Source organism: Lates calcarifer, linkage group LG1 (assembly GCF_001640805.2).
Source record: "Lates calcarifer isolate ASB-BC8 linkage group LG1, TLL_Latcal_v3, whole genome shotgun sequence".
Classification (NCBI taxonomy): domain Eukaryota; kingdom Metazoa; phylum Chordata; class Actinopteri; family Centropomidae; genus Lates; species Lates calcarifer.
The window spans coordinates 24,225,219-24,240,035 of NC_066833.1; the positions used below are offsets into that span (position 1 = coordinate 24,225,219).

At 40.1% G+C, this 14,817-nt stretch overlaps 1 protein-coding gene and 1 long non-coding RNA gene across 2 annotated transcripts; one reads left to right on the plus strand and one right to left on the minus strand.

Moving 5' to 3' along the window:
• The first annotated feature begins 276 nt into the window (after nt 1-276).
• ubxn4 (UBX domain protein 4) lies at nt 277-14,799 on the plus strand. Its single transcript, XM_051072625.1, is given in 14 exon segments — nt 277-471; nt 473-500; nt 1,053-1,155; nt 2,464-2,492; nt 2,902-3,020; nt 3,697-3,871; nt 5,078-5,204; nt 5,448-5,502; nt 8,173-8,337; nt 9,364-9,491; nt 10,058-10,160; nt 10,575-10,706; nt 10,936-11,147; nt 13,867-14,799. Coding segments are annotated over 14 exon segments (1,569 nt in total). The 5' UTR covers nt 277-417; the 3' UTR covers nt 14,006-14,799.
• Nucleotides 11,425-13,970, minus strand: LOC127142757 (uncharacterized). The gene is made up of 2 exons (XR_007813786.1): nt 13,834-13,970; nt 11,425-11,911 (listed from the first exon to the last, which is right to left on the minus strand). It is a non-coding gene; the product is annotated as an uncharacterized LOC127142757 (long non-coding RNA).
• Nucleotides 14,800-14,817: the final 18 nt, after the last annotated feature.

Here is a 14,817-nt window from a genome sequence, read left to right on the forward strand (position 1 = left end):
TTTTATTTTCTGCATTCTGTCATCTACATTGTTTTATGTGTTGTATACTGTGTTTTGTTATGAGTTTTATCTGCAGCGAGGACAAGGAAGTTGAGGCAGAACACTTAAGACTTGACAGTTCTTCGTTTTCTTTGATTTGTTTTGGGCCGTGATGTTCAACAGAATGTCATTTGCAAAGATTCATGTAAACGTTGCTCTTTGATAGCAGTAAGAGGCGGCATGACTGTGTGTAAATGGCAGAACTACATCATTACGAGAGATGACGGCGGCAGGTCACATGATCTTCCTCCCAGCTGCAGAGCAGACAGCTCGGTGTTCAGACTGACGAGCTGACTAAGCTCTATGAACTGATGTAACATTTAGCCTAGCTACTTAACAGCGTCACCAAAGCACAGGCAGAAATCATAGCTCGGAAACATGCTTTGGTTTGAGGGCTCGATTCCTGATGCCATTAACCAGGCTAAACAGCAGGAGTTTTGTTTTTGTCGTCGTCATTACAGGTAACGTTATGTGTGTGTTCAGCTTGCTAACGTTAGCCTGCATAGGTAACAAGTGATGGTGAGCTAGCCAGCTAGCCATGGTAGTTGTCGTGTTTAGCCATTAGCCAGTTAGCATAGCCAACCAGCTGTCAAAGAAACAAGAAGTGTCGTTACACCTGAAACAAGAGGGCAGAAACATAGTAACCTAGCTATGATGCTAGCTCGAACTGTTAGCTATTGGTCTGTGTAACGCTGTAATAAGAAGACAAGACAGAGCCTGGTGTCTTTAAAAGCCTAACCAGATTAACTTAACGCTCCAAAGAGCACCGGCTAACGCCAGGCCAGCTAAATGGTCCAACAAACAGTCAGGTTATGATCGGATAGGATGGGTACAATCAGTTGACACTACAAATCATAGACTAGCAAGGTAACATAACATAACCCTAACCCTGAAACGTCACCAGTTTGACTCGGGTCATTATTGCATCATAAGTAGTGTTCCACCATTAGGTGACTGGATGGTTTCATGTATGAACAGTGAGCTGTCATCACTGTCACTGTCTGTGTTCTCAGGAGACGATGAACAGTCAGCACAGCTGATGGCCAGCTGGGAGGACGACAGAGTCTCAGAGGCAGCACTCAACTGCTGCGTGGCCATCAAAGTTGATGCCAAGAGGTACTGATGAGTACAGTACATGCACGGTGTATGCTACTAAAGTTTAGGTTCCGTGTGAAGTCATTATCTTCAAGATTTTAGTGAGGTGATTGTTCAGACCACCATCTTGTATCTACATTCTTCACGAGACATGATGTGTCTGACTCAGCTCAGCAGGAGCACTATGTACCAGTTTCCTGGGGTAACCTTGGTTTACAAATAATTCTGTAGTGGATATTGGTCTTGGGTGTATTCAGCGTACAGTAGTGGTGTAACGATTCTGAAACCAAGACCAAAACCACAATACAAACGTCCTCAATATTGTATTGCTATATGGGAAGGCAGAACTGTTCTGTTTTGAAATTTGAAAGACAGATATTTTTCTGTATCTCTTTAATGACAGAATCAGAAGTTTACTTCAAAGCTAATCTTTTCAGTTAATATACTATGCTGACTTTTTTCTTCCTGTTGAGAAAATACACACAATAAATAAATAAATAACAGTGATGGCAAATATGGCTGTTATTATTCAAGAATTCCAGCCATATTGAACAACTCCCAGACATATGTATTAAATATAATAGCATACATACGACAATAAAGCACAAAATATATACAACAGCTGTATTTCATTTAAAGTAGTCAGCATGACTGAATTCCTTGAAGGATGTCTGCTTTGTGATGTCGGGTTCATACTAAATATGAATATGCGAGTCAGCATAGTCACATGGCCAAACACTCAGTGAATGAAACAGAGGAGGCGAAACTAAATTTTTGCGTAATATAAGTTTACATGTAACAAGTAATATTTTGGCTGGTGATATTTTCATCTACCTATCTACCATTATACCAGCTAACGTAAACTCTGATTGACCTGTCATACTTACGTGCTGAGAGAAATCCGTCTTTGAAGACAAATACAATGAAATGTTTGTTAACCTTTTGTGTTACATGTCTTGTGTTTGACTTGTAGAAAACTGGTGTAAACTTGGTAGCATTTATGAAGCTGATTGTGAAAAAGTATGTATATGTCTAAAGCTTCAATTTGGCTGACCTTAAATGAATCAATAGCCTTACTTGTGTAGACAAAAAAAATGTATGTAATTTATGTAATGTATGTATGTCATTTCCTCAGAGGTCTTCCTTAGATTCCCTCATATTTGTTCTCCCATTCTCAGCAAAACAAGCTACTTACACCTCCATCTTGATCACACCAGCAACCTATTTAGCGCAATCACGATGACATAGTTTAATGTAATACATTGACAAATAGATATGTTAATGTTATGTTGAATTTCATGACATGATGCTGCTTCATTCTTTCCACAGTGAGACATGTGTGCAGTTCTCCCAGATCTGTATCTTTTTTGTTGCTCTAAATGTTGGCCATTTATTCTTTTGCTTAACTAATGTGGGGCTTCTACAAAAGAATAGTTAGGAATTGACTGGTTGACTGATTTTTTTCTCTATTTCTTGCACTACCCATTACATTGCTGCGCTTCACTGGGCCAAATGATAGTGTTGAGCAAAACCCACATTAAAGACTAATTTGCAGTAGGGACCAGAGCAGTGCTTTTGAACATTTTAGACCTTGAACCAGGTTGCCAGATTTTCAGATTGTGGGCTGCAATAAAAGAAATATAGCAGAGTGCAGTGAAGAAACTGACTCTGCAGCAAAGAAACACATTTATACCACTTGTAAACAGTCAGTATTACAAAGTGTCAGTTGCTGGGAGGTTGTTCCTTAATCCTTCCCCCTGTGTGAAGATCCAGTAGTATGCATACCCTCTAGCTTCTTCATTGGAGAGAATGGGATTCCCCTGGAGGTCATCGCTGGCAGTGTGTCTGCTGAAGAATTGATGAAAAGAATCAACAGAGTTAAGCAGGTATGGGGACAAGCTTTGATTGTATACACTTCAATTTATAGAGAGCTCACTGCTAGCTTTTCAAACCTTCTGCCCTTTTTTATCTAGCTGTGCACAGTACCCCACAATGAAGAATCATCTCATCAGAATTAATCATATTGCTTAGTGATCTTCTGACTTTTCATGTAGCGCTACCATGAAGTTCATATTTTAATTTGTTGTGATTTTATCTACAGCCTGATAATCACTCCAGGTCAACCTGTATTTATGAGTCTGATCAAAGTTTATACATGTTGAATTTTCAATAACAGAAGCAAAAATATGTAAATGTGCTGTGAGGATGATGACAGAGAGCAGGCGACTGAACAGATGATGGGCCATCTCTTTCCCTCCCTCTCTGTCACACCACAGAAGCTAACTTTGCTGTGAATATGTGAAGACAAAGTTCAGAAACAAATGAATCATTAAAGGTTTTAATAAATACAGACACTAACATACATTTACAAGTGCATTTCATTCTTCAGAGATGCAGGCTGCAGAAAAAGATCCAGGATGTTAAAATAGAGGAGCAGGAATATGATGCAGTTGGATCCTCTCTTTTAAGATTATGGCAGAAAAAAAATAGACTACTGCCATTAAGTCACTGAATCTCCATGGTGTCTTCTCTAGTAATGATCTTCCTCCCTGTCTTTTACAGATGCATGCTCAGCAGATTGGAGGTGCGACTGTGTTACCAGAGGCAAGTGCTCCTGTGGAGGCCAGCCCACATAATAGCACAGCCACAGAATCTGCTCCAGCCTCAACTCCAGCAGTGCCCATTAGGTCAGCAGCAGAAGCCACAGAGCCCGCAGCAGTACCAGGAACAACAAAAGGTGAGTGAGCCTGGGTCACTCAGCCATCCACTAGGCAGATTTATTGTAGACTCTCTGGTGGAAAATTAGTCCATGGTGGTCCTTATCCTAATGTTAATTACATGATGCAAAAATGTGACTACTATTTTAAAGTTGTGCTGGAAGGTAAAGTAAAACACATAGCACTCAAAGACAAAAAGAGAGCTGGAGTGCTCTGAAATATTATTATATAAACACAGTACAGTGAGTTCAAAAAGGAGAGTTTGCACACCCAAATCTGTCGGTACAGCAGTTGAGGGTCTGTCTTGGTCCGGCATTCCATGCATGCGTCCTGATCCACACTCCATTCTAGCTGATGGCCACAATGTTGTTTGCCAATGGCTATAAAAGAACTGAAGAATCAACATCGGTTTTCCTCAAAGAACCTCTCTTCAAAACAAGAATCCATTTTGTCATCTGGAATACACCGTCGGCACTTGCTATATGTGAACAGTCTGTACAGTCACAAATTTTTGGTGCAGATTTTGCATGCAGACGTCCACATAGGGTTCACACAGACATACAGACATGGAAAGTTGGTGTGAGTACTGAGTTTAATAACCAGGTGTTAACAATAAGTGCCTGTCGGTTCATAACAGTCAGGTCACTCAGGTATGTTCAAGATTCCAACTCCAACATGAAATCCCAGAAGTACAATGAATTACATTTACTTTACTTTGTTGTTATTTAACCACAAATATAAGAAGAAAGTGATACATTTCAGTTGCATCCAAAGTGTTACATAAGAGAATGCTTTTAAAATCAGCTTCTAAATAACCTAAAATATTGAATCATTTTGAATAAGAAGTAGTAACCTCATTCAGTGGTGGAGCCAGCTAATTGAAAAAATAACTGTCTACATAGGTGTTGGTACATAGTCCCTGAAGATCATCTCTTTAAATAAGGCTTTTTTTGGCATGCACAGACTTTGCCATTCTTGCTGACAATGTTAAATTTAAATTTAACCTTTTTCATTTAATTTTTTCCACTTTACAGTATAGAAAGGGGGGAGTAGGCAGTCTTTCAGTGAAATTATACAGTTGATGGCATGACCTCAGTAGATGAAATAGAATTAACCCTAACCCTTGCATACAGAAATCGACAATGAGTAGACTTTGTTTGCTTTGTGCATGCAAGTTGTTAAGTATCCAGTTAACTCAGTGCTTTCCTTTTGTGTTCCTACTGTAGCATCGCTGTCAAGCCCAGTAGATGATGGCAGCCTTTCAGCCACAGCGACACCTGCAGAGAACGCGTCTTCAGATCATGCTAATCAGAGTTCTCAGAGTGAAGAAAACTTGGATGCTAAAGTGGAAAGGTAGAAGCACACATACATGTTGCAGACAGAAAATGTGTTCTGTGTTGAGGTGTTGGTACTGAAGATGTCAAATGGCAGCCAAAGGGAAAACAACAGTTAATAATCATATTTTATGCTACCAAACAGACTGTTGATCAGTTGAAAAACTATACTGTCCCAAACATTCGAAACACGTTTCACTATACACTATAATGGAGTCCAGGTAAATAAATGTGATATTGTATCATTCCATTGTTCTGTCAGGTTAACCAAAAAACTGGAGGAGCGACGAGAGCAAAGGAAGAAAGGAGAAGAAGAGGTAAGGAGACAAGCCTGTTTTGGGCTCTCAATATTCAGTGTTAAACCAACTCCAGAACACACAAGTGAACTCCTGCTTTATTTGGTGTTCATATCAACAGTGTATACAACAGTGAATACAATAGCTGTGGCCCAGCTCAGGAGTGTGGTTGTTCTGTGTCCTCCTTTCACCGTATAGAGATTCCTGATCTACACCAGATCATCACTGTCATGTTCACACAAGCAAAGCAGTCTGTTTCAGTCACACCATTACTGATGCACATGTACAAAAGCAGTGTACGACTGCTGTTGATGAACACATTTGTGTGTTTGTCAGTGTAAACTGGCCTGTACTTGATCTGTCACTAAACTGATGCTGTGAACTAACCAGGTGCTCACAGTGAAGTGGCATTTCTGAAACTTGTGTGTGACGCAAGTAGTTTCATGGTCCTTACTGCTCTGTCTGTGTGTGTGTGTCTGCTCTGTGTTTTACTGAACATCCAACATTTAGCTGCTGGTTAAAGAGTGAAAGTGAAACACTGTAACTTTTTATCATACAAAACACATTCTTTTTTAGCTCGCTTGAAGACATTTACTTTCTTCTCTGTCCCAGTCTTGTATCTAAACTTAAGGACAAAATTATTAGCTCCCCTATGAAATTTAAAGTTTTTTCAAGTGCTTTTTAACAGATCAAGGAATTTTCAACATAGCATTCCTAAACATACTAGCTTTCTTTAGAAAGCATCAATGGTTTCTATTTGCACACAATAACAGAACTATTTCAGAAAAAAACAAAAATTACGAGGGTCAGAATTATTAGCCCCCCTTAAGAACTGACCTTTTTATTGAGCCATAGCACAAACCACTGTTGCGCAATGATGTGCTTTAACTTTGTAATGCTCAAAGCTTGTAAAATCAACTTAAAACTGAGGGTTATCTCCCAATTTATACACAGTATAAAAACTTCAGTAGGGGTTTGAGCTGTTACTTGAGAAAACATCATGCCAAAAACAAAAGAAATCTGTTTAGACTTGAGCAAAAGAATTGTTGATGCTCACAAAGCAGGAGAAGGATATACAAAGTTATCACAGCGTTTCCAAGTGTCAAGAACTGCAGTGAGAAGTATCATCAAGACATTCAAAGAGAGCTACACAGTACAGAACAAGCTTGGCAGAGGTAGGAAGTGAAAGATTTCAAAGACCCTGGAAAGAAAATTAGTGAGAGACGTGTCTAAAGCCCACAGAACAACTGCAAAGACACTAGTAAATGACTTAGCCAAGTCGGGAATTGTAGTCTCAAAGTAGACATCTAGATCACTAGAGCTCTGCACAGGAATGGACTGCGAGGTTGCAGACCAGGAAAAACTCCACTTCTGCAAAAGAGGCACCTTCAAGCCAGACTGAAGTATGCTAAGGACAACCTGGACAAAGATTATGCATACTGGAAGCATGTCCTTTGGTCAGATGAGATGAAACTAGAGTTCATTGAGAAAGAAGGGAAAGGTGTACCACCCAAAGAACACCGTCCCCACAGTGAAACACAGTGGTGAGAGTATTATGCTGTGGGGATGCTTCAGTGAGTCTGGAACTGGGAATCTCGTCAAGGTGGAAGGAATCGTGAAGAAAGAAGGATATGTGAGGATTTTGAAAGAAAACCTTAGGCAGTCAGCAGCAAAACTGGGTCTGGGTGGTCGCTTTGTCTTCCAACACAACAACAACCCAAAACATATGTCACTCCTGGTGAAGAGCTACCTCCAGAAGACAAAAGTGAATGTTATTGACTGGCCTGCACAAAGCCCTAACTTGAATCCCATTAAAAATCTGTGGGTTTAACTGAAGATGAAGGTCCATGCCAGAAGGCCATCAAATCTGAGGGAGCTTGAGAGATTTGCCACAGAAGAATGGGCTGGGATTCCTCAGGAGACATGTCTGAGACTTGTTGAAAATTATAACAAACGACTGCAGGCTGTTATCCAGCAAAAAGAATAAACAATTGACTATTAGCATCAGAGGGGCAAATAATTTTGACCCTGGTAGTTTTTGGTTTTTGTGGAATAATTTTGTTTCTGTGTGCAAAGTAAAATAATGTAAGCATCCAAAATAATACTAGGATGTTTGAAAAAGCTGTGTCAAAAATTCTTTGCTCTGTTTAACAGCACTTGGGGAATACTTTTAAAACAATGAAATTTTCATAGGTGGGGTAATAATTTCGCCCTTATCTGTAAGTCTGTTCCCCTTCAACTCTCCTAATAGATGGTACGATATGCTGCTCACATATCAACAGAATTTAATGGAGCAGCTGTAATTCTGTAATTCTGTAATTAGACTTGTGGCACCAGAGGGTGTTGTTTCTTGAAATATAAAGAAATGCAGACGTCCACATAGGATTCCACACAGACATACAGACGTGGAAAGGTGGTGTTGAGTACTGTGCTGAGTAATGCCTCGTTTTTACAAAAGCAGCTCCTCTACAGACCGGTATGTTTGGGTACAAAGAGGAGGTTGACTGACCACTAGGTGATTGCTAATCTTCTGATTATGTATGAGTGTCTGTGTAACAAGCCTAGCAAAACCTGCTGATACATCAAGAGCATTAGTGCTTTATTTTACCTAACCTCTTTAAATTTTCAGTAGTGTGAACTGAAATGCTTGTTGGAATACACCATTACACCTGTGTGTTGTCTAAAATTCAGAATGAGATCAAAAAGGAAATTGAGCGGCGGAAGACAGGGAAGGACATGCAGGACTTTAAAAGGAAACAGGAAGAGGAGAAGACAAAGCGACTCCTGGAGGAAAGGAACAGGGAGAAGGCGGAGGAGAAGGCTGCCAGGGAGCGAGTCAAACAGCAGATCGCCATGGTAACCTGATCTTTCTCTCTCTTTCAAATTTTGAGGAAGTAAATAATAGGTGTCAGAAATTACATTCAGAATGGCCCTTTTTTGCCAGTGTTTGAAAACCAGAGTGAACAATCTTACATGGTGCAGATGATGCTAATTAAGTGGTCACTATAACAACATCAGAGAATCTTGAACAGGGCTTTCATTAACTTCAGTCACAGAGAGAAGGAGACATTCTAGACAGTCCTTTATTTCTAATTGTTCATGTTTTATAAGTTGATCATATTTTACTAGGATGTGCTAAAATGCTCAATTTTCTGATTTTTACTTGCTGTGACTACGGTCTTGATATTGACCTGTAGTCATGTAATCTAAGACTGAAGTGGGACGGATTTGGCACCGCACAGATACCACCCTGATGGTACTGATGATGGATACAAATTTTAAAATCTAAAGTGTCTAAAACTTTTTAAATCTTTAGGGGAATTTTGGGAGAGGTCCACTATATAAGCTTACGGCCTCTTGACCTCCCTGCTACACAACTTTCACCTGTATTGTTTTTTATGCTGTTGTACAAATGCAAAATAAAAAAAAAACAATCTCTCTAATGTCAAACATCTGCAGCAAGTGTAGCGCTTCACTGCTTGCAGCTTAATGGCACATGACTCTGTTGTTGTATCGATGGAATTAGAGCTGTGGAGACACAGGATATATTTTGCTGAATTTACCTTGAGCTATTACAGTACAAATAATTCCATCCCCTGTAGTGTTTCTATTCTGCCTTAATTAGTGTTTGTGTCTTCCACCAGCTTTTTGAAAATCAGAATCATAAATCTTTTATTTGAGAATTTGCATGTGAATAATATATAAATCCAGTTATTACTCAAAAAAAGCTGGAATTATACATGACGCAAAATATGCCTGTGAAGTTAAGCTCACCCAAGACAAAAAAAAAAGAAGCTTGAATTCACATGAGATTACCAGCTTGTTACACTCCTTTTATTCACAAGGGTCACATTGACAAGTCATTATCTCTGTGTCCTGCAGGACCGAGCTGATAGAGCAGCCCGCTATGCCAAAACCCAGGAGGAGGAGAGGGCTGCCAAGGAGGCCCTTCTGCAGGCCAGACAGGCAGAGCAGGAGGCCAGGAAAGAGGCACTGCTCAGAGAGAGGAGGTAAAATGTCCATGAAGATCAAAGAGTGAGGAACTTTATGCTTCAGCTGCCAGCACTGTAGGAGAAAATGTATAGTCTTTAGTTTTATAACCAAAATCTTCCCAGAACAATTATCATCCTGCAGTGTGCATATCAAAACAATGCTATAAAAACCAGGTATGTTTATGCCTTTTTCAATTTGGACATTTTTACATATCACATTAAGAAAAGCACAAGGATAACTAGAAAACAATTTAAGTGTGCTTGCTACAGAAAATTTTACCTCTAAATACCTGAAACAGATGAAAAGGTGAAAAAGCTGAAAAGCAGTCAAAATACAAAGACTGAAGCAATCTCAAATAGCAGTTTAAATACTGAGGAAGTTGAATTGTCAGTTGATAAGTGGTGGAAGTAGTTAAAATTTCAATTGAACAGTAAAATGTGGCAGTTGAAATGTAAGTGATGGTCCCTGCTGAGCTTTTCCTGCTGTTCCAGTTAAAAAAAAAACTAAATGAATGAAAGACAAATGACTATTGAAGTACTTGAATTTTAACTCTCTGCATGTTCCCATGTGCATGTATAATCAGTACCATAGCGAGGATACAGTTCCGCCTCCCAGATGGCTCATCTTTCACCAACCAGTTCCCCGCACAGAGCAAACTGCAGGAGGCTCGGCACTTTGCTGCTCAGGTCTGTCTCGCCAAACTATTTCCATACAGATATCACTCTCTTTGTTGGTACGTTTGATTCTTTTGAAGAACAGATCAGTCTTTCCCCCACAAAGCCTTGATTGAACATCACCATATAAGAAGTTAGATTTTAAACATTCAGCCATGAAGTTTTGAAGAATCACAAATGAAAAAATTCATATTGATTATTGCGAAAGAAGAGCAGGTAAATTTATGTTTCTTTAATAGATACATGAGTTGTTCCAATGCATTATTAGTGTGTGTGTTTTTGTGATTGTAACATAACAAACTAAACTCCACTATGATCACTATTACTGATGGAAGGAGCAGTTTATTATTAAGTGCAGTTTGTGTAACACTGTAAGTTCATTCAGGTAGAATCACTGTTCAAGGTTTTGTGATGGTCCTGTCTCAGGAAGTGGGAAACCGCTATGGTAACTTTTCCCTGGCTACCATGTTCCCACGGCGAGAGTTCACCAGTGAAGACCTGAACAAGACTCTGCAGGAGCTGGAACTGGCTCCAAGTGCTTCCATCGTGCTTCTGCCGGTGAGTAGACCAGAGTTCACCTTAATACAGATAGACCAATAGGGTGTGCCACTCACACCTGCTCCCTCATCTTCTTACTGTTCAGCACAGAGCTGAGACATGGTGAAATTAGCTTAGTGTAGCACAGGGAAGCAGGGAGAAACAAATGCGCTAATGTCCATAAATGCTAACGTATTCCCTATATGTGTGTCTTGCATCAACGTTATTTGTATGTTTTCTCTCTCAGCAGTCAGGCAGGCCTGCTAACGCAGTGGTCCAGTCCTCTGGTGGGGGTATCTGGGCTGTTCTGGGCACACTCCTCTACCCTCTGCTGGCTGTATGGAGATTCCTCAGCTCCTTCTTGTTTGCAGCCCCACCCCCTCCTGGAGCAGCATCCCGAGGCCCTGCCCAGCAGTCCAGCTCTTATAGCAACTCATCATCCACCTCGGACAAGGCAAAGAGGTGAGGGACAGCCACTGCTACACCTCAGCAACATGTACACTCTTCTTCAACCAGAGCACCACTCAACACAAGGAGAAAAACCTCACATGAGTCCGTCAGGACACAGATCCACACAGATTCAAACCAAATTGTTCAAAACACAACACAAGCATAAACAGCTGCGAGCCTAATGAAATATTCTGAAATTGGCTAGATGAAAATGATGAATGAATGAAGACAATTCCACACTCAAAGAAGTAGACTGTGCACTGCCTGAAATCTGTACAGTAGTCGTCTGTAATCTCAGCTCAATTCAGTTTTATTTATATAGCGCCATATGTTGATCTCAAATCACTTTACCATACAATGTTATTGAGTGAAACCCAAAACCCATAGTGAGCAGCGCCTGGCAACAGTGGAGAGGAAAAACTCCCTTTTAACTGGAAGAAACCTCCTGACACATGACAGAACCAGACTCAGGATTGGCGGTCATCTGCCTTGACCATTTGGGTTGAGAGGAGAGAAATGGGGTATAGGAGAAGAGAGAGGGAGACCAGGAACAGCTATATACAATATGATGTTGTATTCAAGCGCTGTCATAGTGGTTGTTACAGTGATGATAATGATAATAGTGGTACTTGATGGTGTAATGGTATTATCAGTAATTACAGCAGCAATGATAGTAGCACCAATTATTAATAACATCAATAAAATTAACAATGATGATGATAATAGTTGAGTAGTAGTGGCAGATCTGGATCCTGCAGCTCTGGAGACATAGATACCTACAGAATTAGGACAGGGAGAGAGAGGACAGAGAGAAGAAGTGCAAAATACAGGTAATATATATGCATGGCCCACAGCAGTCTAGGCTACTAGTAATATAGCTAAGAGATGGGTCAGGGCTCACCTGAGGCAGCCCTAACTATAACCTTTATCAAAGAGGAAAGTTTTAACCCTAACCTTAAATGAACAATAAACAAAAAATGCTTTCATATAGTGAAATACAAAATACAGACATAAAATGTACGAGACAATTGTTGGCACCCTTTGCGTCCAATTTAAATTAGTTCCTCAAACAAAATAAAAAATGACTATGACTCATCTCTGCTCAGTTTTCAGTGTTGTTGAATGATCTGCATTAACCAATGAATGATTTTACTGCATAAAAAGTGTCTGATTGTTTCCAGTTTACTTGTACACAAGGATGAAGACGAGAGCTGTCTGAGAGCATCAGAAATGCTTTTAACAAAAAACATACCAATTGAAGAGTGGCAGGAACTACAAGCAGACTGTTGCAAGAAGCTTGTTGATGGCCACAAGAAGTGTTAAGAGGCTGGGTGCCAAAGGTTGTTTCTGATTTTCACAATATGGAAGAAGGCTGTTATAGATGATATGTTTTGTGTGTGAGGCAAAGGACATGTCCTGGTCAACAATGATTCCAAGATTCCTTACAGTAGAACAGTAGAAGGCCAATTTATGTCATCCGAAGGAAATTTATGATCAAAAAATGTGGAGAGTTGTTCAGGACCAAGTGCAATAACTTCAGTTTTATCTGAATTTAGAAGTAAAAAAAAATTAAAGGTCATCCAGACCTTTTAAGACATGCCTGAAATTCACAGTGAATTCACAATGTGCTGGTGGAACTTTAAATACAGGTCTGTTGATCACCAGGACATGTATCGTACAGTTAACTCTGATCAACGCATTCAGTGTAAGTAATGCCACCTTCTCTAGGACTCTCTAGGTAATTTTTGCTGCTGTTTATTGCCTTTTACTTCCTCTGAATAAGTACTTGCATTTCAAATTGACGGAGTGGTTTTGTTTCTTTTTTAATTTACTGTATCTAACCCGATACATTTTCTTTCCTGAACAAAATAACATTTTAGCTGTGCTGAATCAGAATGGAAACCCGGCTGAATCAAGGTTTCTGTGCTTTCAGTGTCATTGATTTCATGATCCATCACAAAAATGGCTTAGCAGCATTGAAAGTAATGCTCCTCTGTGTTTTTTTTTTCTACTGGTCATCACTCTTTGTATCACCTCCATCCATCCAGAGCATTCCAGGAGTCACATTGACTTGACAGCAGTTTTACACTTCACAGAAAACAAGAGCCTACTGTCATTTTGCTGGATTCTTTTTTTTAAAGTTATTTTTTGGGCTTTTGCTTTTATTTGACAGGATGTTGAAGAGAGACAGGAAATGGGGGGACAGTGTAGGGGAATGACATGCAGCATAGGTCCGGCCAGATTAGGCGTTGAACCAGGGACTCACTGTTCAGAGCACTAAGGCCCATGTAGTATGCGCCCTGTCCATTTGGCTATTGGATTGCCCTTTTGTTGAATTCTATGCAAAGTATGTAGCCTGTGTGTGTAATGGGAGCCTAAAAGATGCACTACTATTACACTTTACATAGAGCTAATGGGACAGGTCATTCTCCTCCAAATAAAAAGCAACAAAAGACATGCTTGTTCAGGTGAACCCACTCTGGCTGTGCTGCTGCTGCCATCTCACTTGGTTCTGGTGAGTCTGGTGGCTCATGTTAGCCAAAATAAAGCAAAGATTGATTTTGTATACATTTTAAGATATTGAGTCAGTGAAGAGCCTGTGACTCTTGGAATTCTAATCTCAACTCCACCAGCAGATGTTTGGAGCAAGATCAGTGCTTTATTTTTATATGTGTACATACTGTACTAACTGACTCACTGTGTCATGCCATTTTCTTTCATGTCCACTCAGAGAAACTCTGTCCAAGCACACTCTGGATAAGCGGCCCAAAGACTTCAAGAAAGAGGGTAAAGTCTGCAGGCTGAGGACTCAGGAGGACAGCGAGGATGACAACAACACCTGGAATGGGAACTCCACCCAGCAGATGTAACAGCAGCTCTCTCCCTCCCTCCCTCTTGCTCTCCTGCTGTGAATTAGTTCAGTCTGACCAGTCGAAGGGTTTCTGCTGCACTTAGAGCTGATCCTTTAGTTTTCTTTTTGTCTTACTGTGTTCCAGGCCTGCGCCCTGCATTTCGCCTGCATGGGGAGATCAATAATAATCAACAGAAGCTCCTCTGGTCTTGAACTGAGTGTTTTTGTGTTGATTATGACATGATTCCATCTCCTAAACTGGGCTCAGACTACAGCAGGTTGACAGACAGTGAAAGGCTACACCAGCATTCTCTCTGGCTTTTTGCTCATAATAGATGGTTGTCAGATACATCAGAATTAACTTAATTGAATAAAATTTGTTATTATCATTATAATTGTTATTATCAGGCAACAAATTATGTGAAGAGAGTAAATGGACAGTAAACAGCTTACCTGAACATGTTGTAATCTGAACCTGGCTTTGCATTCTGTTATGGAGTCACAGCATTTATAAAGGTTTAACTTTGTGATGTGACTGGCTGATTGCCAGTGACTCACCTGGATTCTTATTTAACAGCAGAATGAAGACATTTTGTTTTAGATGTATAAAATGCTTCATTAAACAGCTTGCAGCCACTGGCAGAGGACTGTACATCTGCCAAGGTGGTGGCACACACATAAACATGCACACACACATGCACACACGCACCTTGGCAGTATGTGTTTCTACTAGTTGACAGTGGGCGACTACTGTAGTTCTCCTCATCCAACAATGAATATTAAAGCAGCCTGTTTTTCAGAAAAACCCTGAAATGTTGTGTTGTTTGTTTG